At 44.3% G+C, this 27,167-nt stretch overlaps 1 protein-coding gene across 1 annotated transcript in view; it reads left to right on the top strand.

The window, feature by feature from the left end:
• SUCLG2 (succinate-CoA ligase GDP-forming subunit beta) overlaps window positions 1-27,167 on the top strand; it is a 216,116-nt gene that overhangs the window by 129,230 nt on the left and 59,719 nt on the right. Inside the window, exons 8-9 of the mRNA XM_083426277.1 lie at window positions 1,992-2,153; window positions 8,897-9,039. Coding sequence (XP_083282403.1) covers window positions 1,992-2,153; window positions 8,897-9,039 — 305 coding nt within the window. The remainder of the gene's footprint in view (window positions 1-1,991; window positions 2,154-8,896; window positions 9,040-27,167) is intronic.

The raw sequence follows: 27,167 nt of genomic DNA, 5'->3' as shown, positions 1-27,167 counted from the left end.
TGTAGTTTTTTATGAGTGCCAAGACATATTAAGAGACCCCTGTTCCCTTCACAGAGCAACAGTTATCAGAGTTCCCTGAGAAGTGGAATTGACCATCAAGCTACTCTGGGAACTGCAACTCTGTAAGGGGAATAGGGGTCTCCTAACAAATCTCAGCATCCTTAACAAACTACAACTCCCAGAATATTGGGGCAGAGGAGCCATGCCTAATTAAAGTGGTGCCATAAATGTGACCACTGTCCACATGTATCCTCTCACCCCCCTGGATTCTTTGAGCAACCCTGTTACTTTAGATATATATGGCAGGTGGACCAGTGTATAAGCAGGTACATTCTAGAGAAGGTGAACAGGAACTGTGAAGAACTCTGCAAGCGTTGTTGCAGTTCATGCTTAAATCAGAGATTAAAATGTCTGTCCTAGATGGCCCCAAGGACTGCCAGCATTCTCCTTGCCCCTTAGCATAAGCTGTTGAATTCGCACATCTCTGACAGCTTCATGTCAATAGCAAAAGCAGAGGGAAAGCATTCCAAGAATAGAAGTGCCAGGGCTCTCTTTGATATTTGTTCAGAAGAAGAAAAAAGTACATTTGTATAATCTATCATGTATGTAACAATATTCTTTTGACGGCAGAAAATGTTTTATAAATATTAATAGGTGGGCTTGTTTCCCTGCTGTTTTGCAATGTTGCTCTTGTTAATGGTGAAAGTTCTGCAGAAATGAGATTTCCATGGTGACGTTAGAAAGGTCTGCCAGGAGAGTCCTGCTAGCGGTGCAGGCATGGATCAGGGTTTCATATCTCGGTTAAGAGCAAACCCTGGTTAAGTTTGGAGCCAGAAGCAGGAAGGAGATGTTAGAATTCCTGCTCCGTGATTGCAGTCATGGGATTTTTGTCTATCACATGACGGTGTATGTTTTGACTCCACAAAGTGGGAAGTGATGGAGACAGGATGTTTGTGTTACTGTGTTCCGTGAAATGGGACTATTGTCCTTTGTTCTTTCTCTATGCTGTCTGATGTTAGAGAGAAAGGGAGCCATGTTGCAGTACTCCGTGTGTGTTTATATGTTAATAAAGTAGATTAGCCAAAGTGCTAAGTTGCTGAGGTCTGTTACGCAAGCTGCAAAGACTCTGCGGATCCCTAAGTGTGCTGGTGTCTGTTGGCATCGGTCGCTGTGATGTTCGGGCAGAAGAAAGCTTTTGAAGCTCCCGAAAGAAAGACCAGGAGGGAGAGATCATGCCAGTCGGGCATGTGTCTCTGCCAGGGTCCTACTTGAGTGTAGGACAAGCTCCTGACAGGAGAGTGCAATCTCACGGCTCCTCATGTGTGTGATCTGCTTCTAAAATTGCAGCTTGTTTATATTTAGCTGCTTTTTTTTGTTTGATTACTTCTGTTTGATTTTAGGTTGCATTTCCTCTTGTTTTTAGATCTGTTTGTTATTACATTTATACCCTACCTTTCCTCCAGGAAGCTCAAGGCATATGTGGCTCTCCCCCTCTCTAGTTTATCCTCCTGTTTTTCTCTGACTTTGTTTGTTTGTGCAGGATATAGTAAAACAATCGCTTAAAGGCTTTATTAACATAACGCGTAAGAGCTACAGCTATTACAGATTTGTAATTAAACGCATGCATTGTTACGTCGGTCTGTTGAGAACATTTATGGGAGACTGCTCTGTTGCGTTTCCCTTTTCTGCCCTCACTTTGATTGTGTGTTTTTGCCACGCTGGCGTTCCACATCTTAGTTTAAGACTCTTGACACCTGGTAGGCCTATGGCAAATTGAGTTTTGATGTCTGCTGTTCTAAGTCCCTGAGGCCTGCTTCTGTATAATTCCGTGGGGGGGGGGGGCGGGGAGTTACATTGATTTTGCAGAGATCAGGACTGTGCACTCTCGATACTGAAAAGTGTGGTGCTTAAAAATTATGCAACTCTATTTCACATTTGGAACTAACCACTCAATAGCCCTGATGTATTGATTTCATTTCCCTTTCATTTAGTTGTGTGCTTTGATGCCAAGATAAACTTTGATGACAATGCTGAGTTCAGGCAAAAAGAGATATTTGCCATGGATGACAAATCTGAGAATGAGCCAATAGAAAATGAAGCTGCCCGTTATGACTTGAAGTACATAGGCCTGGATGGAAACATAGCCTGTTTTGGTAAGCAAAAATATGTTCATACTATACATTTCTGGCTTCGATTCAAAGACCTTATGTGTTAAAAGATGGGGGGGGGGGATATTTGGAAACTGGGGGAGTTTCAAAACCAGCAAGCAATAGGACATGGAGGTATGCAGTCCAATGAAAACCAGTCAACAATTCTGCCATGCATGCAGGTCTTTGATCATGACTAAAGTTGTCGTTTGGATTCCCAGCCGTGTGTTTGACATAACCGTTAACAAACATGGAGGCTGCGTTCAAATAATCGTATCTCAGCTTAATGAGCCAAGGTAAGAATGAGCCTCACGGCTGCGTCTACATCCCATTTGCACAAGGTCCTGAACAAAATAGAAAGTTTGCAGTAAACTTGGCTTTCCCAGGAAATAATAATAATAATAATAATAATAATAATAATAATAATAATAATAATAATAATTTATTTGTACCCCGCCCATCTGGCTGGGTTTCCCCAGCCACTCTGGGTGGCTTCCACAAAGACCAAAAAAAACACACTAATATGTCACACATTAAAAACTTTCCCATAGGAAACTATGGTTAACAACTTCAGATATTGAAGTTAGTATCTTGGCTTGTTCTGAAGCTGTTAACCGCAGTCTCCCAGGTTGGACGAAACAGGAAACTATAGTTAACTGAAGACTTCCTGGTTTGTTTGCCAGCTCAAAGGTTGAAATCAAAGGCTCATTCATAGATTGCCTAATTAAGCTGCAATATGATCGTCCAAACGCGGCCACTTAGTAACATTAAAAATGTGCGGCAGAGCTGTTCTTCACATTTAAGCTGCATGCAGTCATTTTCCTTGGCATATGCGCGCTCTGTGAACATCAAAGATGCCAAATGATGGCGGGTGGGTGTATTACTTACTCCGCAACTGCGTTACTGGAATTGTCAGCCATGTATCCAAAAAGTTGTCAACATTTGAATAGAAATGAACTCTAAATAACGGAAGGAAAAGTAATTGCTGCCCCAAGGAATCTGGGCAGAATGTTTCAACTGCATACCCAGAACTATCATTTGAATTTAGAATCAGTGTTTTCTGTATTGCTTCCTGTATGGGAAACCATCAAAGAAAATGTGCTACGGACAATGAATGGGGCCTTTTTAAGGGTTCATGCTCTTCTGCACATGAATGGGGCCTTCTGCACATGCATAGACCTATCCACTGGAGCAAGTCATTATGTTCTGGTGGATGCCAGGCCAGGCTCCCCACCCACCACCCAGGCAAGATTTTAGAACAGTTGAGACCTCAACTAGATGTCACTCAAGCAATCCCTGATCAGAATCTTTCACTTTCGAAATAGCCAAATGGGCTATTAATGGATCAGCGAATGGGGAGTGGACTTTAGCTGGTTCCTCCCATGAATTTTCCCCATTCTAAATTGCCTCTCTCCCCAAGCTGCTATTAGCAGTTTGGGGGTGGGGGTAGATAAGTCTCTAGATCTGTAGTTCCCAATTGGTGGTCTGTTGACCCAGGGGGTCCGTGGCGCCATTTAGGTAACAAAAGCTACCACAGGTAATATCATTTTTTTCAAAAGCATTTCAGTCCATGGCTTGGCTTTTTAAAAACAGGGAGTCTAAAGTACTTTAGCTAATTGTGAACCACTGCTCTAGATCATATTAGAAGCCCCAATGCAGCTGCTTTGTTACTAAACAACAACAAAAAGATTGCAGATCGCAGGTTAATAATAATAATAATAATAATAATAATAATAATAATAATAATAATAGCTGTTGTTGTTGTTGTTAATTATACCAAGCCCATCTGGCTGAGTTTCCCCAGCCACCCAGGGTGGCTCCTAATTGAGTGTTAAAAACAATACAGCATTAAATAAAGTATGTCATGGCCACAACCATACCATACATTTAAAGCACATGGCTTCCCTCAAAGAATGCTGGGAATGGTAGTCCTGTGAGGGGTGAGCTGCAGTTCCCAGGATTATTTTTGGGTAGCTTTATTCTTCAAATGAATGGTGTGGATGTGACCCATGCCTGGATTGGCTCTTAGTGAGAGGCATGGGACTATTTTTGAGAGGGCTGGGGGGAGACCCTCTTGTAGACACAGAATCTTCCTACCCAAACCTTTGCCTTTGGATTATTGTCTCTTGTTTCCTTACATTTCTTGTTCACTTTTCTTTTTTAAAAGTTTGATTGGGTTAATAATAATAATAATAATAATAATAATAATAATAATAATAATTTATTATCTATACCCCACCCATCTGGCTGGGTTTCCCCAGCCACTCTGGGCAGCTCCCAACCGAATATTAAAAACACAATACGGCATTAAACATTAAAAACTTCCCTAAACAGGGCTGCCTTCAGATGTCTTTTAAAAAGTAAGATAGTTGCTTATTTCCTTGACATCTGATGGGAGGGTGTTCCACAGGGCACGCGCCACTACCAAGAAGGCCCTCGGCCTGGTTTCAATGTAAGTTAACATTATACTTTGGTTCCCCAGCATGTTAAAAGCCTAACCTGATAAACGTACATGTGTGGCCATGTAAATTTGGGATCCTGCAAAAGACTGTATTGTTTGAAAAAAGTTTCAGTGAATGGAAATAAAAGATTAAATTATTTATCTGGACCACTTATATTTAAGCAAAAACTCTTAAGTGCTTTACAACATAGCTTATAACATCTTCAATAAACAGGAGATACAAAAAAACAACAACCCAGGGAATTTTTACATTCTGCAAAACACTATTAACAACTAGAGCATCATTTTTAGTATCAAAATAAATATTACACATAAAAATCAGTTTCAGATATACAAGGAAAATTCATAATAAAAATGGAAACAAGAGCTGAACCAGTCTATATTTGACATAAAGATTTCATTTACACTTTTTTTTTTAAGCCTTCATGGGATTTTTTTAAAATAATAATAATCTAGAGAAGTAGCTTTTTGCTCCTCACAGTTTATGGCATGTAGATTTCTCTCCATGCTTAATTGCGAGATTCAGAGATTGTGGTAGAACAAATTTGTAGCTTTGGTACTGAGGTCTTAATCTAACTGGAATTAACATTTTTAAAAGGATTTGTAGCTCATTAAACCAATAGCACCATCAAATTATATGCCTAAAACATCCCATCCGGATTGTAGGCTCCTGTTCAAGGATTTTTTAAAAAATAAAAGCTTACTTTGTAGAGAAGCAATCAATTTAACGTGCCAAAGCATTTTCTTCTCTCTTACCCAGATGAGTTAATGTATTTGCAACACAGGCAACATTTAACATAGCAGAGGTGTCAACCATTAAAAAAAAAGAAGATAAAATCTAAAGCATTGTCATCAAAAGAATATCCAGTGGGAGTTTGGTTAAAAGGAGAACCGAGTTTTTAAATATTTTCCAACAGGATGTTAGCTTTATGCCAAGGTTAATGAAATTAGACATGGCCCATAAAACTGCCAGGGGAATTAAGGGATCAGTGGTAAGTGCAGGAGACGTTTTGTGGGGTTTCTGCTGGTTTCAGAATATGCTTTTTGCTCCTAATTCCCTGGGAAAGTATATGCAAGTTCAGAACATAAAACTGTGAAAACATCATTGTATTATGCACAATTAAAATTATGCCTCATTTATTAAGTACTAATCAATTAAAATTACCCTATGAATGGGCATAATTTAGCCTGCAAGTCACATGCAGTCCCCAAGCAAGGTTAGCTTTATGTTTTCTTCCCAGCATCTGTCAGGGTTCCTCTCATTTTCTATACAAAACCAGTCGGGAGCCTGCAACAGAACATTGCAGTATATTTACAGACTCTAACAAGGACTGTTCCTCTTCAGCCAGCCTGGATCAGGAACCTTGTGCCACTGTTTCGGACTTCTATACTATTGCCATACTATTTTGGGCCTTGAACCTAGTGGTGCAGCTAGAGTTGAACCATGAGGCCAAAGTCCAGGACTCTGCAAATCACCACTCAGAGAACGGCAATTGGAGAGTCAACAGCAAACAGGCCCAATGGTGTCAGCTGGGTCTACTTGGGCTCTCACTGGTTACCACAGCATTCTTTCTGCTTTTTTAAAAAAGTATTTGATATGATTTGATTTATTATATTTTTGTGTCGTTTTTCATTCAAATTAATCCCCAAACAACTTACAAACGAATAATAATATGCTTTATAGTCAGGGTTGTCTGGCCAGACACATACATGGCGACCTTCGCATACATAAAATGATGAAATTTTAGCAAAGCTGTGATTGTGGCAGAGGTTTCTTCTGCCCTCCACAATCAAATGGTAGCAAGATAGAAAGGACTTGGTTTATGGAATTCCTAGCAAACCCAGAACTTCCCTTTTCAGACAGTTGTATTTTTTCATTGTGTGGCTGTCCTGGAAGGCCCACTTTAAAAAGCAAAGGGGGGGGGGCACCCTTTAATTTACAAATGTATTTACTTAGATATGGTAAGGTGTCCTTCAGGTATTTTTGAAACCACTTCCTTAATTTGGGTTGTTCCATTTTGCTTTCAAACTGATAGGCAGCTGAACCACTCGAATTTAAGGCTTGGTGACTATCTGTCTGATTTATTTCACATCCCACCCTATCTCTTTGATGTAGAGTCAGTGTGGTGTGGTGGTTAGAGCGTTGGACCTGGGAGACCAGGGTTCAATTCCTCACTCAGCCATGGAGCTCACTGGATGACCTTGGTCTGGTCGCTGCCTCTCAGCCTAACCTACCTCACCGGGTTGTTTGTGGGGAATAAATGAGGAGGTGGAGAACCACAGATACCACCTTGAGCTACTTGGGGGGAAAGAGAGGATATAAATAAAATAAAACAAACAAACTTCAGCTAGCATTTTAAGGCACCTCCCATTTTGTGCTCCTCTTTTTCAACACTCCATGTACCACAGTGCTCCCTCTAACTCTTCTTAAAGAATGCATATATTTTACCGGGGGGTGGGGGAAGTACACTTGCAAATAGGTAAAGGTAAAGGGACCCCTGACCATTAGGTCCAGTCGTGGCCGACTCTGGGGTTGCGGCGCTCATCTCGCTTTATTGGCTGAGGGAGCCGGCGTACAGCTTCCGGGTCATGTGGCCAGCATGACTAAGCCGCTTCTGGCGAACCAGAGCAGCGCACGGAAACGCCGTTTACCGTATTTTTCGCCCTATAGGACGCACTTTTCCCCCTCCAAAAATGAAGGGGAAATGTGTGTGCGTCCTATGGGGCGAATGCAGGCTTTCGCTGAAGCCTGGAGAGCGAGAGGGGTCGGTGCGCACCAACCCCTCTCGCTCTCCAGGCTTCAGGAGAGCCGCAGCGCCAGCCCCACAAGGTCGGGGGACAGCAGGGAGGCGGAACGCCGCCATCCCGCTGTCTCCCTATGTGGTTTATAAGGCTGACGGCGGGGAGATGCGTGCTTCTCCCCGCCGCCAGCCCCGCAAGCTCGGGGACAGCTGGGAGGCGCGGCGCATCTTCCCGCTGTCCCCGGACCTGTTCTGCATGCAGGCGGTGGGGAGAAGAGCGCTTCTCCCCGCTGCCTGCCCGCAAGCTCCGGGGACAGCTGGGAGGCGCGGCGCGTCTTCCCGCTGTCCCCGGACCTGTTCTGCATGCAGGCGGTGGGGAGAAGAGCGCTTCTCCCCGCTGCCTGCCCGCAAGCTCCGGGGACAGCTGGGAGGCGCAGCGCGTCTTCCCGCTGTCCCCGGACCTGTTCTGCATGCAGGCGGTAGGGAGAAGAGCCCTTCTCCCCGCTGCCTGCCCCGCAAGCTCCCGGGACAGCGGGGAGGCGCGTCGCGTCTTCCCCCTGTCCCCGGACCTGACGTGAAGGCTGGCGGCGGGGAGAAGAGCGCTTCTCCCCGCTGCCTGCCCCACAAGCTCCGGGGACAGCTGGGAGGCACAGCGCGTCTTCCCCCTGTCCCCGGACCTGACGTGAAGGCTGGTGGCGGGGAGAAAAGCGCTTCTCTCCGCTGCCTGCCCCACAAGCTCCCGGGACAGTGGGGAGGCGCAGCGAGTCTTCCCCCTGTCCCCGGATCTGATGTGAAGGCTGGCGGTGGGGAGAAAAGCGCTTCTCCCCGCTCCTGGCCCCACAAGCGCCTGAGGGGGAAATAAATTTTTTTTTCTTTATTTCCCCCCCAAAAAACATGGTGCGTCCTATGGGCCGGTGCGTCCTATGGGGCGAAAAATACGGTACCTTCCCGCCTTACCTATTTATCTACTTGCACTTCGTGCTTTCGAACTGCTAGGTGGGCAGGAGCTGGGACCAAACAACGGGAGCTCACCCCGTTGTGGGGATTCGAACCGCCGACCTTCTGATTGGCAAGTCCTAGGCTCTGTGGTTTAACCCACAGCGCCACCCGCGTCCCTACATTTGCAAATAGTGCTGCTCTATTTCCAGAGATAAATGGCAATTGCAGCAGAGAGCAGGAAGTTGCTTTGTGGCCTTTCTTGCTTTCTTTCTCACACACACACCCAATAGTAAAACGTGTCTTAGTCCATTTAGTTCTGCATAATCACTGGGGGGAAATGAATCAGTAAATAGCAGCCTAAGAATGCCAGACACCAAATATTGCTGATGTCTTCTTTGTGTCCATGTACATTAAACCCGAAAGTCCATCTCTTTTACACTGTTCCCTGCTCTCTCTCTCTCTTTATTGTATTATTAGTTACAGCGTTTTTCTACCACTCTTCAATGGTAACTTATCTGGGTAGTGGTAGTGGCACTTTCTAAACGACATCCCTACGAGTCTGCATCTCGCCATTTTTAAATGCACAACTCTGATTCTCTTAATTGCAGTCAATGGCGCTGGGCTTGCTATGGCAACGTGCGATATCATTTCCCTTAATGGAGGAAAGCCTGCCAACTTCCTGGATCTTGGTGGAGGCGTGAAAGAAGCACAAGTATATCAAGCATTCAAACTGCTCACCGCTGATCCCAAGGTAAAACCTGTTGACTCCGCACAGATGCTTTCTCAATGCACTCGTATGTTTGTCTTCATAAAGCCAAAAAGTGTGGACTGAGTAGCATCGAATGCAGCAATTCTCTGAAGTTGTGACAGTTTGAGTCTCCTTGGTTCAATCCTGTTCAGCTACAAGAGGAGGGCCTCCGTGGCTCAGTGGCAGAGTTCCAAAATGGCAGAGCTCATGGAAGCACAGTTCCTGCACTGAGAGGAAATGCCATAGCTCTGTGGACTGGTAGCTTCACATGCACAGGGTCCCAGGCATCTCCCATTTCTGCATGCACAAAGTTATTCCCAGCCCTGCTGATCTGTCTCAACACCCCTTTTGATTTCGGAGACATGCATCTGCATTCCTGGCCCCTGGTTGTTATGTGTGCTTGGGCCGCTCACAACTACAGCTTGATCACAGGAGTGAGGTCACCACCTTCTGTAAACCTTCAGCTCAGGTTCACAGTCTAACCCAAAATCTAGCTGTGATCCCGTTGTTCTGATTCCTTTGGAAGCAACACCAAGCACCTTTTCACCCAACCATGGTTTTATTGTATTTGAAATATTTAAATATATTGATTGCATGAGGGGCAGATGGGGCTCTTCAACCTGGGAAGGTCGCCCATATAGAAGGACAACTCTAGTCCTAAACCTCCACTGCTTTGCAGGATATCTTTTGAGAAGAAAGGGCTAAGGAGTAAACCCTACATAAATCCAGAGCGGAGTCCCTAAGACAGTTGGATGGCTCCTTGCAGGCCTCCTTCTGGCAACTCCTGATGCTAAACGCATTGCTCTGTTTTCCTTTGGACCACATCAGCGAGGCCGGGAGCAGGGTCTTGTCATCTGGGCAGCCCAGGACTTCCATACACATTGTCCAGGCTTGTGCCCTGGGGAGGTCACTTCCGTGCTGCTAACACTGTGGTTTGACTTCACCCCTGAAGACTCCATGGTCTTTTGAGGCAGATGAATGTTGATTGTATCACAATGTAAGCAAACCGTAGGGAAGAAGTCGTGTCATAAAACTGAGCAGGCCTCTGGCCGTTTCAACCACAGCCATCGCATTTTGAAGCTAGCAAGCTCAGTAAGTCTTATCTCCCAATGCCACACTTTTATGCATTACTAGTTGTGTGGGAGCCATTTCTGTGGGGCTGTCTCAGAAGGTGGTGGGCTCTCCTTCATTGTAGGTTTTTAGCCAGTCGTTGGATGGCCATCTGTCAGGAATTTAGCTGCAATTCTTGCCAGATGAACTTTCTGTTCTTCTGAGTTCCTGCACTACTGCCATCCAATGAGCATCTGAATGCAGAATATATGCAGACCGCTTTCACACTTGCTCACCAGGCCAATCATGTAATGCCATTTTATTGGGTAGCTTGTGTGGATATTCTAATAGCGTGAAGGAGTGAAGCACAGGAGTCTTGATGGGGAATATATGACTGGGGTATTTATTAATTTCCCAACATCGTGGAATCACAGTTCAGTAAGAAGCAGTTCCATTGTTCTTAGATGACTACAGTGGTACCTCGGGTTACAGACACTTCAGGTTGCAGACTCTGCTAACCCAGAAATAGTACCTCGCGTTAAGAACTTTGCTTCAGGATGAGAACGAAAATTGCGTGGCGGCAGCAGGAGGCCTCATTAGCTAAAGTGGTACTTCAGGTTAAGAACAATTTCAGGTAAAGAACGGACCTCCGGAACAAATTAAGTTGTTAATCCAAGGTACCACTGTATGTTGAAGTTACCAGCATGAGTTTGACCAAACTGTGGAGGCAGTGGAAGACAGGAGTGCCTGGCGTGCTCCGGTCCATGGGGTCACGAAGAGTCAGACACGACTAAACGACTAAACAAACAAACCACTGTAAGTAAAAAGGGGCATGAACTGAGCCAGTTGGGCAGCAAAGACTAGTGTAATTACCTCTGCCTACATTTTTTCCCATATTCAGATTATTACTGCAGCAATGACTGGCATCGTGCCATGATTCAATGTGAGTGGCACCAAAGAAACAACACCACAACTGGATTTTTGTACAGTGGTGCCTCACAAGACGAAAAGAATCCATTCCATGAGTCTCTTCGTCTAGCGGTTTTTTCGTCTTGCGAAGCAACCCCATTAGCGGATTAGCGCTATTAGCGGTTTAGCGGCTATTAGCGGCTATTAAAGGCTTAAGGGATTAGCTGCTAAAAGGCTATTAGCAGCTTAGTGCCTTAGAAAAAGGGGGTGGGGAGCGGAAAAAAAATCGCAGCAACTCGCAAGACATTTTCGTCTTGCGAAGCAAGCCCAAAGGAAATTCGTTTTGCGAAGCACCTCCAAAACGGAAAACCCTTTTGTCTAGCGGGTTTTCCGTCTTGCGAGGCATTCGTCTTGCGGGGCACCACTGTACTTGTTGTTAATATCACTGTTCGCCAAACAACAGCTCAGGTGGTAGAACATGAGGGTTGTGGGTTTGAGTCCCACGTTGGGCGAAACATTCCTCCACTGCAGGGGGTTGGACTAGATGGCCCTTGTGTCCCTTCCAGCTCTACAATTCTATGATTCTCATCTCAGAAACATCAAGTTTCAATTCCTGGCTTTGCTGGAGACTTTCTGTGGCAAATGAATCAAAGGGCCTGGTGCATTTGATCATAGTGTCTATTCCGTTCGGGGTTTTTTCTTTTTTTCTTTTTAACCCGTCGCAATTTTATTTAATAATTCTGATTTCCTTTCATCTGCTCCTTTTGTTTTTTCTGTTTCATGTTATCTCTTTTAATTAATATTATCCACTTGGCTTTCTGATAGAAATGCTTCCTGTTCTGTAAGTTGGAGGGAATTTGGCCACCTCGAGCTTGCCTCTCTCCCTCGCTTGACACGTTTGTTCTTTTTCACTCTTACCATTTTTACTTTCTCGGTTCTTCCTCCAGCTTGCCTCCTGCTGCTTTTCAGAATATGCCTTTTTTACTTTTCACTTTCATTTTTATTTTTTGTATATAAAGCATCCCACTAGACAAGTTGGGCTTTTGCCATCCTTTGTAAAATAAGTGCCCTGCTAAAAGCGGTGTCTGCCCTTGGGCGCCTTGCTAATAGGAATGTCAGACCTTGACAGGTAGGTACAATTGGAGCCTGTGGCTTTGTCCACTGTAGATTTCAAATCAGACAGAAATTATTGCCATCATCCTTTTTAAAAAAAAAAGGAAAAAGGAAAAATATTAACCTCTTTGGCTTTGACTGTATGCCTCTGTATACCATTGCTATTGCTTCCTGAGTTGTTGCTTTTTAAATATATATAAAACATATTCATGCTGCAGTTCCCTTTAAATCAGGCGCATCTGAGCTGCCTGTCCCTTTGGTCCTGCAGAGTGAGGCTTACATGTTGCCCCTCGTGCCACTGCTGTGGTTGTGCACATCAGAGAGATTACGTCACTTTTTCCTTTCCACAGCAAGTTATGAGGAATATTGCAGGCAGAGCCGAATTGGGATTTCCATCAATACATTGCAAGCGATCTGTCTCCTGTTCAATGCAGACATGCATCAGCTATGCATGGTTTCAGAAGAAGAATTACAGATTGCCTCTTATTCATAATTGCCACTCCTATAGCATGGGGCAGTTTTTAAGGCACTGTATGAGCTGTTGGGGCGTAACATGCAGGAACACTTTTTTTGCAAAGCCTTTCTAAAAATCCGCCTGCTCCACTTACATTTCCTCTTGTCTCTTCTGCACTGCTTCCCATTCATCTGTCTCAAATCACCTTGTGTTTATGTTGCTGAAAAGAACTGTTTGGCCTTCCACCACTGGCCCTTTAAGACTGGGACAGACAAAAGAGTTTGGCTTTAGAGTCTCAAAGTGGCTAACATTCTCCTTTCCCTTCCTCCCCCACAACAAACACTCTGTGAGGTGAGTGGGGCTGAGAGACTTCAGAGAAGTGTGACTAGCCCAAGGTCACCCAGCAGCTGCATGTGGAGGAACGGAGACGCGAACCCAGTTCACCAGATTACAAGTCTACCGCTCTTAACCACTACACCACACTGGGTCTCATGTCCTGGCATCAGGACATTCATTCCCTGAGATGCTGTAGCCAAGCTACTCCTCAAATCCCTATACTATCTCAGATCCAGCACAAGCTCCCTGTCCTTACCTTCAGAACCCTCCATGGACTTTCCCTCCCCTACTTCCTTTGCTCTTTTATCTCAATACATCCCTGTCTTCACTTTTCCAGCTCCACCAGCACCCAACACCTGAAGGTCTCCTCTTTCTCCGTAGACCTCTGTGATTGTTGGGTTGGAAATAACTGGCAGACGAGTCGAAGGTGTCCATGTGGGAGGCATCTCCCAGATCGAGTCTAAGAGACTCCCTTTTATTGTATATTACCCCCATTGCAGCATATGCGCTTGGTGCTGATTGGTTACACGTGGGGTACGTATATACACGTATGATAGAGTTACACGCAGGCATTACACATCTTACTAGATAGAAACAGTTCAGGGACATACTAATCTATGATAGATAGGGATGGTACGCAGGGATTATATAGAGTGCACTTAACATTCTTCTAGTCTGTGGTAATAAACAGGGGATGTGAATAGTTAGATTACAGGGTCATGACATCAACTTAGAGAGTTGGAGCTTTCCGTGTCAGGGTCGTACAGAAGGCACTGTGCGAGAACTTTCACCTACGCAGGCCTCTAAGAAATGCAACAGGAAAAACAGCACAGGAACACAGGAAGGCCACATTCTAGTCCACATTCCACATAGGATAAGGAATACAGGAAGGCCACATTCTAGTCACATAGGATAAGGGATATTCTACATGTGATGCCACCTCTTCCTGCTTTCAGATCCCTCCTCGAAGTCCACCTTTTCCATGAAACCTTTGGTACTATCCCTTAGTTCCTCTCATGCCCTTCAGTGACTCGGTGTGCAACTAAGCCTAAGCACATGTTACTGAAACAACTGCATGTTGCTTCCCCGTTCAGCCTTGTCTCTACCAACCTCCCTCCTTCTGTTGTTTCTCCTCTGTCAAATTCTAGATTGTAAGCTCTTCACAGCAGGGACCTGGACTCTTCCACTTTATAAAGCACACCCATGTACACTGAGGGTACAGTGAAAACTATTTGTTGTTGTTGTTGTTGTTGTTGTTGTTGTTGTTATTACAGTGGTACCTCAGGTTACAGACACTTCAAGTTACATACTCTGCTCACCCGGAAATAGTACCTCGGGTTAAGAACTTTGCTTCAGGATGAGAACAGAAATTGTGCTCCGGCGGCGCAGCAGCAGCAGGAGGCCCCATTAGCTAAAGTGGTGCTTCAGGTTAAGAACAGTTTCAGGTTAAGAATGGACCTCCAGAATGAATTAAGTACTTAACTCGAGGTACCACCGTATTATTATATTTGCAGAGCCAGTGTGGTGTAGTGGTGAAGAGCGGTGGACTCGTAATCTGGTGAACCGGGTTTGCGTCCCCGCTCCTCCACATGCAGCTGCTGGTGACCTTGGGCCAGTCACACTTCTCTGAAGTCTCTCAGCCTCACTCACCTCACAGAGTGTTTGTTGTGGGGAAGGGAAATGAGATTGTTAGCTGCTTTGAGACTCCTTCAGGTAGTGATAAAGCGGGATATCAAATCCAAACTCCTCCTCTTCTTCTTCTTCTTCTTCTTCTTCTTCTTCTTCTTCTTCTTCTTCTTCTTCTGCCTTTCCCACCCCTAAAGGCAGCAGTGGACAGCACAGAGGGGTGTTGCTGCTCTGCTTGATGGCAGAATTGCTACGACTTCCTAGGATGGGGCAAGGGCGGGGTGAAGGCAAGATCAGAGCTGTGCAGTAGTGGGAGCACCCGACTGGCCCTGCCAGCATGCCTGCACAACCCCGATCTTGCCTCTGCCCCACACCGTCCCAGTCCACAGTGATGCTGCTGTCAGGAGGGCAGCAGCAGAGCACCATTCCAGGCACCAGTTGCTTCAGGGATCAGAACACAGCTGCAGCAAGACCTCTCCTCACCTTTAGTGCAGCGTCCAGATGACAAGTAGGGCAGGTGTGGGTGAGGAAGTTTACTTGTAATGACTTCCTTAGATGCTCTTTTTAGAAAGCTAGGGGGAGAGCATGGCTTGGCTAAACGTTCTCCGCCACAATTGGAGCACTGATGCCACGCCTCTCTCATCCTTCCCCCTATCCATCAAGGTTGAAGACGGGGTGCCATTAGACTTTCAGGCATTCCCTTCTGGGAAGCATTGTTGACATTGCCAGGATAAAATGTTCAGTGGCTATTACTGAATGGGAGTAGCTAATTGCATTCAAGAATTGAAATCTTTATATATCTGGTATGGTGGGGTGGGGAAATAATAATCTGACATTGTTGTGACAATCAGACTTCACAATCCATTTATTTCTAGACACTTCTTGCGTTGTAATTTGTTTCTGTAAGTTGCTCTCTTTCCTTCTGATTATTTGAGCAATGGTATCAGTATACAGGGACGCAGGTGGCGCTGTAGGTTAAACCACAGAGCCTAGGACTTGCCGATCAGAAGGTCGGCGGTTCGAATCCCCGCGACGGGGTGAGCTCCTGTTGCTCGGTCCCTGCTCCTGCCCACCTAGCAGTTCGAAAGCACGTCAAAGTGCAAGTAGATAAATAGGTACTGCTCCGGCGGGAAGGTAAACGGCGTTTCCGTGCGCTGCTCTGGTTCGCCAGACGCGGCTTAGTCATGCTGGCCACATGACCTGGAAGCTGTACGCTGGCTCCCTCGGCCAATAAAGCGAGATGAGCGCCGCAACCCCAGAGTTGGCCACGACTGGACCTAATGGTCAGGGGTCCCTTTACCTTTTTATCAGTATACAGAAAGCCCGCCACGTTGAAACAACCCCTCACTGTTTCAGGGGCATGGTTTTCTATAAACAAGAAACTGAGTAATAAAAGAAGTTTCTTCGAGGTCACTGATGCTTCTGTGGTCAAGTTCAGACATGGATCTCATGCAACTCCTCTGTAAGCATAGCAGGGGAGGCTGTCCGCTCTGCTCAGGACTGACCTGTGTGAATTCTTGTTTCCTTTCCATGAAGCAGAAGGTTCACACAAACTTTTGCATGTGACTGCAACACTCTCGCTGTAGGCATGGTGTAAACTTGGGTCCTGCTTGCAGGCTTTCCCATAATCTTGTTGGCCATGGTGAGAGCAAAATGCTGGACAAGCTGGGACCTTTGACCTGATCCAGAAGGGCTGTTCTTCTACACTCATGTAGCAGTGGAATGCCTGCTAGAGACAAGTGATTGATTCAGGTTATGTTGAGCGTGTCTAATGCTTGGCTGTGGTCAATTGCGCATTCTTAATTGTTAGAATCTTGCCCTTGGACCAAAATCTGCTTTAGATTATTCCTTCTTTATTTGCTTAAAAAAGAAAATCAATCTTTTCTGTATAAAATACCCAAGGTAGCTCACAAAATAACCACCAAAACAACAATTAATTAAAACATGACATTAATAAATTTAAAGTGGTGCTTTAAAAAAACAACAAACCCATAGCAGCATAGGAAGTTAAATAAGTAGATAGATAGCAGTAGAAAAGTATAGGTTAGCCAAACTGCCATGGCATTGTATGCCCACAGAAATGAGGTGGTCTTTATCTTCCACTTAAAATCCAAAAGGAAGGAAGACAGTTGAACCCCACTGGAGGAGAATGCCTTAAAGCAACGGGGGGACCTGTGGTCCTCCAGATGCTGAGACTCTGGCTCCCATTAGCCCAAACCAGCATGGCCAATGGGAATTGTAGTTCAGCAACAACTGGAGAGCCAGAAATCCCTCATTCCTGTTCCAGAGTCTGGGAGAAACCAGTGAAAAATCTGTATGTGAATACCCACCCCATTTCATAGCATCAGAGAACACAGAGGGAGAGCCTAATACAGGGGTCAGCAAACTTTTTCAGCAGGGGGCCGGTCCACTGTCCCTAAGACTTTGTGGGAGGCCGGACTATATTTTGAAAGGAAAAAAATGAACGAATTCCTATGCCCCACAAATAACCCAGAGATGCATTTTAAATAAAAGGACACATTCTACTCATGTAAAAAGACGCTGCTTCCTGGACCGTACTCGGGCCGGATTTAGAAGGTGATTGGGCCAGATCCAGCCCCCGGGGCTTAGTTTGCCTGACCATGGCCTGATATTTATTGATTTCTAAAACTTACATCACACTTTTTATGCCTGTTAACATTGCATATTTGCTACCACAGCATGTGGTGATGGCCAGTAGTAGACAGCATGGTGTGGCAAAGGTGCTTCCCTGACCACCTGACAGGGGAGTCACTGCTCTTTACTGGAAGGAGAAGCCATGAGGCAGGGAGGTCAGTGGAGTGCAGACACCCCAGCAGGAGTGCCAGATGGTCTCCGCTGGTGTGTCTGCACCACACAGACCTCGCTGCCTCCTAACACCCAACACAGTCAACAGTATCGACCCCCCTATCTGGAGCTCAGGGAAATCCCTCTAACTGATCATGCTGGTGATGACCACAAGCTTCAGGGGCTCTAAAAGGGGATTAGAAAATTTTATCAAGGACTAGGTTGGTAATGGCTACTGGTCATGATGGCTTTATAGTATCTTCAGGATCAGAGGCAGTCACTGGGTACCAATGGTGGGAGAGAGCTATTGCCCTCATCTCTTTCTTGTGACCTTTCTGGTTGACCACTATAGGACTATGTGGGTTCTGAAATTTTCTCTGTTTAAAACGAGGTAATGTTATTTTAAAAGTAGGTTTGAAAAGGCAGGCATAGCACGGTATCTCTTGCTAACGGAACAGAAGCTTCCGCTTATAATATTTAGAATATGGTCAATAATAACATTAGACCTTTAATCAAACCAGGTGATTATTAATAACTGTTTACTTGTCGTATTCAGAGGAGATTATATTGACTGACATTTCTCCAACACTGTAAAATGTTGGCTATTGGCAGCTGTTAGCTCCCATAAATGGAATAATTGATGACAAGCTTAATTTGTTTTCTTCTGCAGCCATGCCTCAGTCCAAACACAGACTGTTGTTTTCTGAATATGGAATAAGCATTTCTTATTCATGTCACTTTTCTTAAGCTTGTTTACTCCTGTCCAACGAATCACTTCTGTCTAAGGCAGCGAAGGTAAAATAATGGCAGGGGAACATCAATGCCATTATGTTGTGTGTGTGTGTATGAATTGGAGATCTTTTGGCTTTCCATTTTCTCAACATCTCAGGCAGTGATCAGAATCCTGAAAAGAAGGTATCATTAAATATTTCTGCTATTTGCTTATTTCTGGAGCTGTCGCGGGTATAAAAATAATACCAGTTGTCCTTTTAAAAAATACTTTCTTACCACTGCTGTTTTCCTTTTGAAGCAACAATTCTTCTGGATTTCTTCCCCTAAAATTGCAGCCTGTTCTGCAGCATAATGGGCAGCTTTTCTGATTATCAAGCGTAGAAGAGGTCAAATGGCGGAAGAGGAAATAAATGATATTTTAGATGTTTAGTAAAACAAAACAAAAAATAGAAAGTGGAGATTAGAGGAGGGAGAAATATAGCACCACAAATAAGTATGCTGTCACAATTGACGTAGAAGCTGGAAGAACCTGCCCCCACCCCCGTTTAGAAAACCTCTGGCTTCCATTAAAGTACATTAAGCTGCTTGCAATGATGAGTTTGGACACCCTGTTTTGTGGGGAGGTAAAGAGAACTGCATTTGAAGAAGGGTTAAACACCACCTCTTTTAGCACTGCTATTCCAATTGAGTCTCCATTAAAAAAACCTGGAAAACCTTAGGAGAACCAACCATGGATTCTGCATCTCTCATGTACATTAACAGTACCAATTCCCAACTGAGGCTCATTCTGGCACTGTCTGCAGTAGGAAGAGCTTCGTCCCAAAGTATATTTTTCTCCCCTTCCCACTGTGGGTGAATTTTCATGGCAGCTCCAACTACTGTTCCAAGTTGCTTGGCTCAAGGCAATTTGAGGCAGCCTTAAAGAGGGTTCTTCATTACTGCTATCTTTAAATCAATCTCTCATAAAAGACTTTTGCATTTCTTGGGCGTAGTCCAGATAAGATAAAAGTGCCTGAGCTCCATTGAAATCAATGAGACTTCAGTCCACATCAAGGCGCTTGAGCTGCATTGAATGTAGCAGGACTGAAGAATGCCTTTGCTTTTTTTTTTTAATGGATTACGCTTCCTGACACCCAATGGCTCTGTAAAGACTTCTACTATTTGTTTGTTTGTTTTAAGAGGATGCATCCCTCCCCCACCCTCACCCCCCGCTGTCCGGTATACCGTTGCTGGCAGACGGTAATGAATGAAGCAAAATGTCAGCGGCCTTCGCTTCTCAATGTAACGCAGTGTGTCAGCAGCGGATTTATTTGAATTGTCAGATTGCATGTCATTAGGTAATAGAGAAGCAACCATATTTTTCTGTGGTCATTAACAAGCCTTTTGCATTCCGATTCAAATAACCATGCATCTTTTACATGCCTCATTGCCCAGTTCTCCTCTGCTCAGCATGAAAGCGTCTTTCATTTGTGACTTGCTTTTTTTTCCCCCATGCAAGGAACGCAGTATGAAGTTGTTGGGAAGCTGGAGGAGAGTTGGGGCGAACAAAAGAGAGTTTATTTTAACAAAGGCATAGGCAGGGGTCAGCAAACTTTTTCAGCAGGGGGCCGGTCCACTGTCCCTCAGACCTTGGGGGGGGGGGCAGACCATATTTTTGGGGGGTGGAAATGAATGAATTCCTATGCCCCACAGATAACCCAGAGGTGCATTTTAAATAAAAGCACACATTGTACTCATGTAAAAACACCAGGCGGGATAACCCAGAGATGCATTTTAAATAAAAGGACACATTCAGTTCATGTAAAAACACCAGGCAGGCCCCACAAATAACCTAGAGATACATTTTAAATAAAAGCACACATTCTACTCATGTAAAAACACCAGGCAGGCCCCACAGATAACCCAGAGATGCATTTTAAATAAAAGGACACATTCTACTCATGTAAAAACATGCTGATTCCCAGACCATCCGTGGGCCGGATGAGAAGGCGCTTGGGCAGCATGCGGCCCCCGGGCCTTAGTTTGCCTACCCATGGGCATAGGACTAATAAGATTAAACTATGGCCCACATCACCTGGCCTGCGGAGGGACTTAGGGATGAGGTCACGCTGGGTAGAGCATAATGTCTTGCACACAGCCCTTAGCATCTCCACTGTCTAAGATGCAAGAGAGCATCCATTCCTGGGCTGGGTGGTCCAACAGTGTGACTCCACATAGTTCTAGGGTTCATAAATTCAAACAGAGATGATACAGATGAGGTTGGCAACCTTTTGAGGACAGTGGACACACTGGAAATCTCGAGAAAAGGTTGTGGGTGCCAGTAACAAAATGGTTGGCATGGGGTGGGTGGCATATCACAAAGTGGCTGCTGTGGACATGTGGCATAGCACAAAATGGCCACCACATCCAAAAAGACAGAAAAAGGATAGAACCACACAAAATGGTGTGAGGTGAGCTTTTTGTACCTCCTTTGTGTATGAGAGAGAGAGGTTGTTTATCCCTGGAATACAATAAAATACAGCCATGTTTAAAGGTGAAGATTCACTCTAAGACAGGTTGAGCCAGAAACTGAGCAGGAAGAGGAAACAGTCTTTTGTTCATTATGGATTTTTGAGGCAATATTTACCAAGACCTTTCTCACATGCCGCAGATTGCAGCCCCCCACCCACATACACAAGGCTTTAAACCTTATCATCAAAGGAATATCTGAATACCAAATTCATAGACCATATCTGGAAAATGTTCAGAATTTGGCCTTGGAAAAGCCATTTTGTAAAGCAATGATCTGGGCCACATAATTTCAAGTTTAGTTGATATACACTATGTAAGGCCATCTCATAAAAATATTCCTAAGCAGTATACAAGAAAGCATCAACAACAGACAACTTAAAGAAAACATTACAAAAAATACAGTTACATATAAAAATATATTAATACAAGTTGCGCACGCGCACACACACACACACACACACACACAGATATGAATATCAATTCATTTTCCTTCTGACACAATCATTGTCCTTCCTCCTTCTCAGCCCCTGGGTTCTCACAAACTCTTGCCCACGAAAGTCTCATGAGAAGAGTTCCTGGAAACAGCAGACATGATCCTAGTCTCTCACTCTAGCCTTGCTTTTCATAGGAGGCCCAATGTGGATGGTCCTTCCTCAGGCTGCCCATAACTGCATTCAGCTGCACTCTGCACACCTAATTCCAGGTAGAGCACATTTGTTGAGTTTCCCAGGGGGTCCAAAGGATGGGGAAAGGCCCCCACTCCACTCACAGCTCTTTCTTCACCCACTGTCGGAAGTGTTTCTGTTGAAAGGAGACACACTCTTATGGGTCAGAATAAGGATGTTGTCATTAGGCCCAGGCCACATGACACTAAGAGACACCTGTGTGGATTGTAAAGCACTGTTTGAAGAGCTTTCAAGGGGCTTATTCCGGTTCAGAGTTTGACCACTGAGCCCTGAGAAGGGCAATGAAATAGACTTTTTTTTTACATTCCGAATTGCACTTTATTTTTAGCAGCATTTTAAACCCATCTTTTGTTGCACGGCACTCAATAAAAATACTAAAATACAATAGAAAACACTTAATCTGCGATTTTGCTACAATGCTTTGTCTTAATTCTGTTTTCTTTCTTGTTTTACCGGCAAATAACTGGGTGTTCAGGCAAGCGATTTTCGTTTTGTATTGTTGCATTTAGTGCATTTAATTTCCAGTGTTTCCCTTTCCCAACCCCTTCCTCCTTTTTGGGGAGCAGGCGTTTTCTGCCATGATTTAGTGCGCTGTCCTTCCTTATTACAAGGTAGAACCTTCATTTGCTGTGTGGGCATTTTTCAAGCCATTGGAAGGAGAAGTGATTTAATACCTTTTTATTTGATGAATGGAGATGTAATGGTTTGCTTAGAGTGGGGGGTGTTAATGGAGGCTTCGTCAAACTTAGCCACAAAGTCCTGCGCTAGCAGAAGCATGCTAACTCGAGACTTGATGCCATCAAGGCTTAATTAACCACTAAAATTCTTTACTGGTGCTGAATTCCTTTTATTTTGAAATAGGTATGAGCAGCTTAACCACAGAGCGCGGATACAGGTGGTTGCCTGTGGGCCTGATTCAATTTGCTTCCAGACAAGGAATTTAGGGTGAATACTTAATATCATCATCATTCAGTCTTCGTCCCCTTCCACTTTCTTTAGTCTTTTCTTAGACTGAAGGAAATCTGTCCTTTTCTAAAATAACAAAATTTGGAGCAGTAGCACATGATCTTCAGGCAAGGGCAGCAACAGGCGGCAGGGCGAGAGGAGTATGGGCAGTTGCTCCCATTGAATGAATAATCCCAATTTTTCCAGCATAAAGATAGAACAAAAACCATCAGTGAAAACGTGAATTGTATGAATGAAGTTAATCTCTGTGTATTTAGGGACGCTGGTGGCGCTGTGGGTTAAACCACAGAGCCTAGGACTTGCTGATCAGAAGGTCGGCGGTTCGAATCCCCACAACGGGGTGAACTCCTGTTTTCCGGTCCCTGCTCCTGCCAACTTAGCAGTCCGAAAGCACATCAGAGTGCAAGTAGATAAATAGGTACCACTCCAGCAGGAAGGTAAACGGCGTTTCTGTGCGCTGCTCTGGTTTGCCAGAAGCGGCTTAGTCCTGCTGGCCACATGACCCGGAAGCTGTACGCCGGCTCCCTCAGCCAATAAAGCGAGATGAGCGCCGCAGCCCCAGAGTTGGTCACAACTAGACCTAATGGTCAGGGGTCCCTTTACCTTTTTATTTTGTTAGAAGGTAAAGGTAAACGACCCCTGAAAGGTTAAGTCCAGTCAAAGGCAACTATGGGGTTGCGGCGCTCAACTCGCTTCAGGCCAGGGAAGCTGGCATTTGTCCACACACAGCTTTCCAGGTCATGTGGCCAGCATGCCTAAACCACTTCTGACGCAGCAGAACACTGTGATGGAAACCAGAGCGCATGGAAACGCTGTATACCTTCCTGCCGCAGCTGTATCTATTTATCTACTTGCACTGGCATGCTTTCAAACTGCTAGGTTTTTAAGAGGTGATTTAATTATTGTTTGATTTTATATTAATGTTTATATTTGATGTTAGCCACCCTGAGCCCAGTCTCGGCCGAGGAGGGTGGGATACAAATAAAAGTTGTTTATCCTTATTCTTATTCTTATTCTTGTTCTTATTTGGTTGGCAGGAGCTGGGACAGAGCAACGGGAGCTCACCAATTTGCGCAGATTTGAACCGCTGACCTTCTGATCAGCAAGCCCAAGAGGCTCAGTGGTTTAGACCACAGCGCCACCCGCATGTTATGCACCAAGGGCAATGGGGGGGGGGGGAGTAGGGAGAGTGCTGCTGCACTCAGGTCCTGCTTGTGGGTTTCCCATGAACAACTGGCTGGCCACTGTGAGAACAGGATGCTGGACTAGGTGGGTCCCTTGGCTTGACCCAACGGGGCTCTTCTTATGTACAGGGGTACCTCAGGTTAAGTACTTAATTCATTCCGGAGGTCCGTTCTTAACCTGAAACTGTTCTTAACCTGAAGCACCACTTTAGCTAATGGGGCTTCCTGCTGCCGCCGGAGCATGATTTCTGTTCTTCTCCTGAAGCAAAGTTCTTAACCTGAAGCACTATTTCTGGGTTAGCAGAGTCTGTAACCTGAAACGTATGTAACCTGAAGCGTCTGTAACCTGAGGTACCACTGTATTTGATTTTGCCCTTAGTCAAAGTCCCTTGCAGTATGTGGCAGTGTGCACAGCAGGGTTGCCTCTGAGGAACAGCAAAACGTAAGCAGAGTTTGCAGCAAGGGGATGACAGAGGAGCGTGGGGGGGGGGGGACTTGAGAAAGATGAAAACCGCATTTGCTTTACATAGGGGAAGTGAGAGCATTTGATTTAGGGGAAGGTTTCAGAGCCATGTTATATGAACTGTGTAGTAACTTGAAAATCCATTTCCCTTTTCTACATTTTTCATAAGGATATCAGTGCTGGCAACAGTTTTGTTCTACTACCAAAGCTTTTTTTGTTTGTTTAAAAGCATTTCTGAAACGTTTTATATTTAAAAATCTCTAAGCCCGTATGCAGAGATGCAAGCATAAAAGGAAGGAAGGAAGTTTCATAAAAACAGAAATAACAACATGAAAGCCAGTAAAGCAGTATTTTACGAAAAGAGAAAATCAGCAGTAGCAGAGTCCAATTTTATGGGTCAGGGGAAACCCGGGCAAAAGGATGCATCTTTCTAAGACGTCTGAAGCAGCCCAGGGATGGTGGTTTAATTACAGCATTGTATTAGTTGTTGTTCACTCTGGGAAAAGGAAAGAAAACCTGTTAGGCTGTGTGCTCTGTTCTCCAACAAACAAAATATCTCTCTGTTTATTACATTTAAAAAGAGCTCTTTGAAGCTGTGGCATCAAATTAGATTCCGTGTTTAGTTCAAACTGTTTGGAGGGCAGCAGGTTAGGGAAGGGTGCTGAGCGTGATTAAGGATACAACTGTAGAGAAACACGTCTGAGAAAGACATCTTGAAATCAAATGGTGCAGCCAAGCATAGAGTTGCACTGTAAATACCTTTTAAAAAGAGCCGGGGGGGGGGGGGAGAAGCCTTATGTTCTGTGGCAAGTGAATATTTTCAGGAACTTATCTGCACATGTGTCATAGAATGTTTTGCATTTGGGTTCTGACTTATTGTCAGGAGTTGGAGTTTCTTTGGGGGGGGGGTAATTGGCTTGGAGATCTAAAGCAGGGATGGGGAACTTTTGGCTCTCCAGATGTGGCTGAACTACAACTCCCATCATCCCTGAGCATTGGCCATGCTGGCTGAGGCTGATAGGAGATGTAGTCCAACAATATGTGGAGATTCCCAGGTTTCCCTTCCCTGCTCTAAAGTTTCCAGAAACTGGCAATGTAACAAGCTAATACAAAAGAGTGACATAGCGGGTCTCAAATCCGCCAGCTAATGTTTGTGTGAATTTATTCTCTGCGTTGCTGTTGTTGTTAATCTGAATTGTAGCTTGTATATTAGTCTTCTCTGTGCGGTGAGAGGGTGCTGAGGAAAGGCAGGGGTGTAACCATTTAGAAGAGAGTAAAAACCCATTTCTTCCCTGCGCCCTCTTTGGTAACTGAATAAACACTGTGTAAAAAGCGTGACTGTACGCAGGTCCTGTGCATTTTGATGACGGATGTTCGGGAGACATTTACGGCGCGTTTCGCAAAATCCCTGTTGCGCAGTAAAGGGAAGGCACATTATCTGAGAGGAAGGTGGGGGCTCTGCAGAAGCCATTTCAGACAATTACTTGGGTGGCAGAGCAATTGAAGTGGTGGCGGAGCAGGCACACAGCCCTCCTTTCGGAGATCCATGCTGAGGCCTGTGTGCGTGAAGGCTTGATTGTGCAATTCTTTCCCCTCAATTAGAATTGAACTGCGGGCCACCCACACAGAGCGGTCTCTGCCTGACTTTGGGAGTGCGGTGGCGGAGGTGGGCAGTGCCGCGTCTTCCCGCCTCCGTTACAAAAACGGCATCAACCAGCCTGATAAGTTTAACAGCAAGGCTACCGGGTCACGTTTGTCCCAAGGACGGCATTTGCATTTGCGAACATATTGGACCAAGCCAAAGGTCGTTTTACAGAAAAGTAAAATAGCCGCTGAAAGGCGATGTTCAAAGGGGAGAAGAAAAAACTTTTAATTTGGTTTGCAAGCACATGCCAGATTGAGTTGTGCTCAGAAATGAACTCCAGCTGAGAGTTTTATTAAGCGTGAGAGTTTGTGAAGCTTTATTCTTGTTGACAAGGTAATGTCAACTGTACGTGATTAAAGCGAGCACATTAAGACAGAAAACATGTAACAATGATAGATTTCTTAAAATAATCATTTCTCTGAACCCGAAAAAAGGAGCTTGTTAACTAATTGGGTTTTCTAAGTTTGTTTGTTTTGAGAGTATTATTATTATTTACTGGCAACATTTTTATTTTGCAAAGTTAATTTTGTTGAAACTAAGTCCCGATTAAGCTAGGCCTTCTGGATCCTATTGCAGGGCTCTTCAGAGGCAAGTCTTTGAAAAAAGAAATCAATTACTGTTAAGAGTAAGTCAGAGAGAGGGTATAGGGAGGGGAACGAATGTGCAGAGTCAATATTTTATAGTAGGTGATGAAACTTGAATGCCTGATGCCCAGAAAATCATTTGATTTAAAGGTTTTGGGACTGCAATGCATGGCTTTTCATTGAAGAAATATAAAAGAGCAAATTACTATTTGCTGGAAAGTCACAGAAACCTTACCAGAATTGTTTAGTTCCTCCAGCTCTCTAGAGGTTTTCCTCTTCAGCCCCTGATTGAGTATGTGCTCTGTGGATTGTGAAAGATTTGCCTTTAATCAAAACTTTCATATAGCCTTATATACTTTTTTCGTATTGTGCGATACTTAGAAGAAAACCTTATTTGGCAGCGGGGTATTTTGTTTTTATCACGAGCCACAGAATTCCTTTGAACTAATGATGGTTTTTAAAAATTACTAAACCAGAACCATCTACAATGTTAAGTTTCAATAGGATATAACCAGTATATAACACAATAACTAACAATAATGACTTTAAAAAGGATTGGGAACCTTTTAAGATATATATACAGAAGCAATACATTGAAATGAACTTACTTGCAGGATTTACAAATACAAATAGTAAATACAAATAGGGAATAAGAGGTTAAGAATAGATTAGGAAATAAATTTATTTTAGCATGGAAGGTACATAAAATTATATGCAGAACAGAAATAATATACTCTAAACCAGAAAGGGAAGTTGTGGGAAGTTGTGGGGGGCGTTTAAACTGAAAATGTAATTTGAATTTTCTGAATATGTTAAAATTTGGTGGAAAATCTCAATAAAATTATTTACAAAAAAAACACAAAAACCAAAACACACACATAATTAACACATGCTTATGAAGAAAGGCAGTTTCCTGATCTAAACTTCTCAGAGAGTGAGCATGCCCACAGAGCAGGGTCTTCCTTTTTTTTTTTTTTTTTTGAAATAATTTTTATTAACAGGCCAATCACATCACATTGTTCAAATCACATTAATTCCAAATTATACAGCCAAATTTTAAAATTTTG

The sequence above is a fragment of the Podarcis tiliguerta genome, assembly GCF_965153285.1.
Source record: "Podarcis tiliguerta genome assembly, chromosome: 2".
In the NCBI taxonomy this organism is placed as follows: domain Eukaryota; kingdom Metazoa; phylum Chordata; class Lepidosauria; order Squamata; family Lacertidae; genus Podarcis; species Podarcis tiliguerta.
Note: the sequence above shows the minus strand (reverse complement) of the source record. Positions and strands in the feature narration are given on the sequence as shown.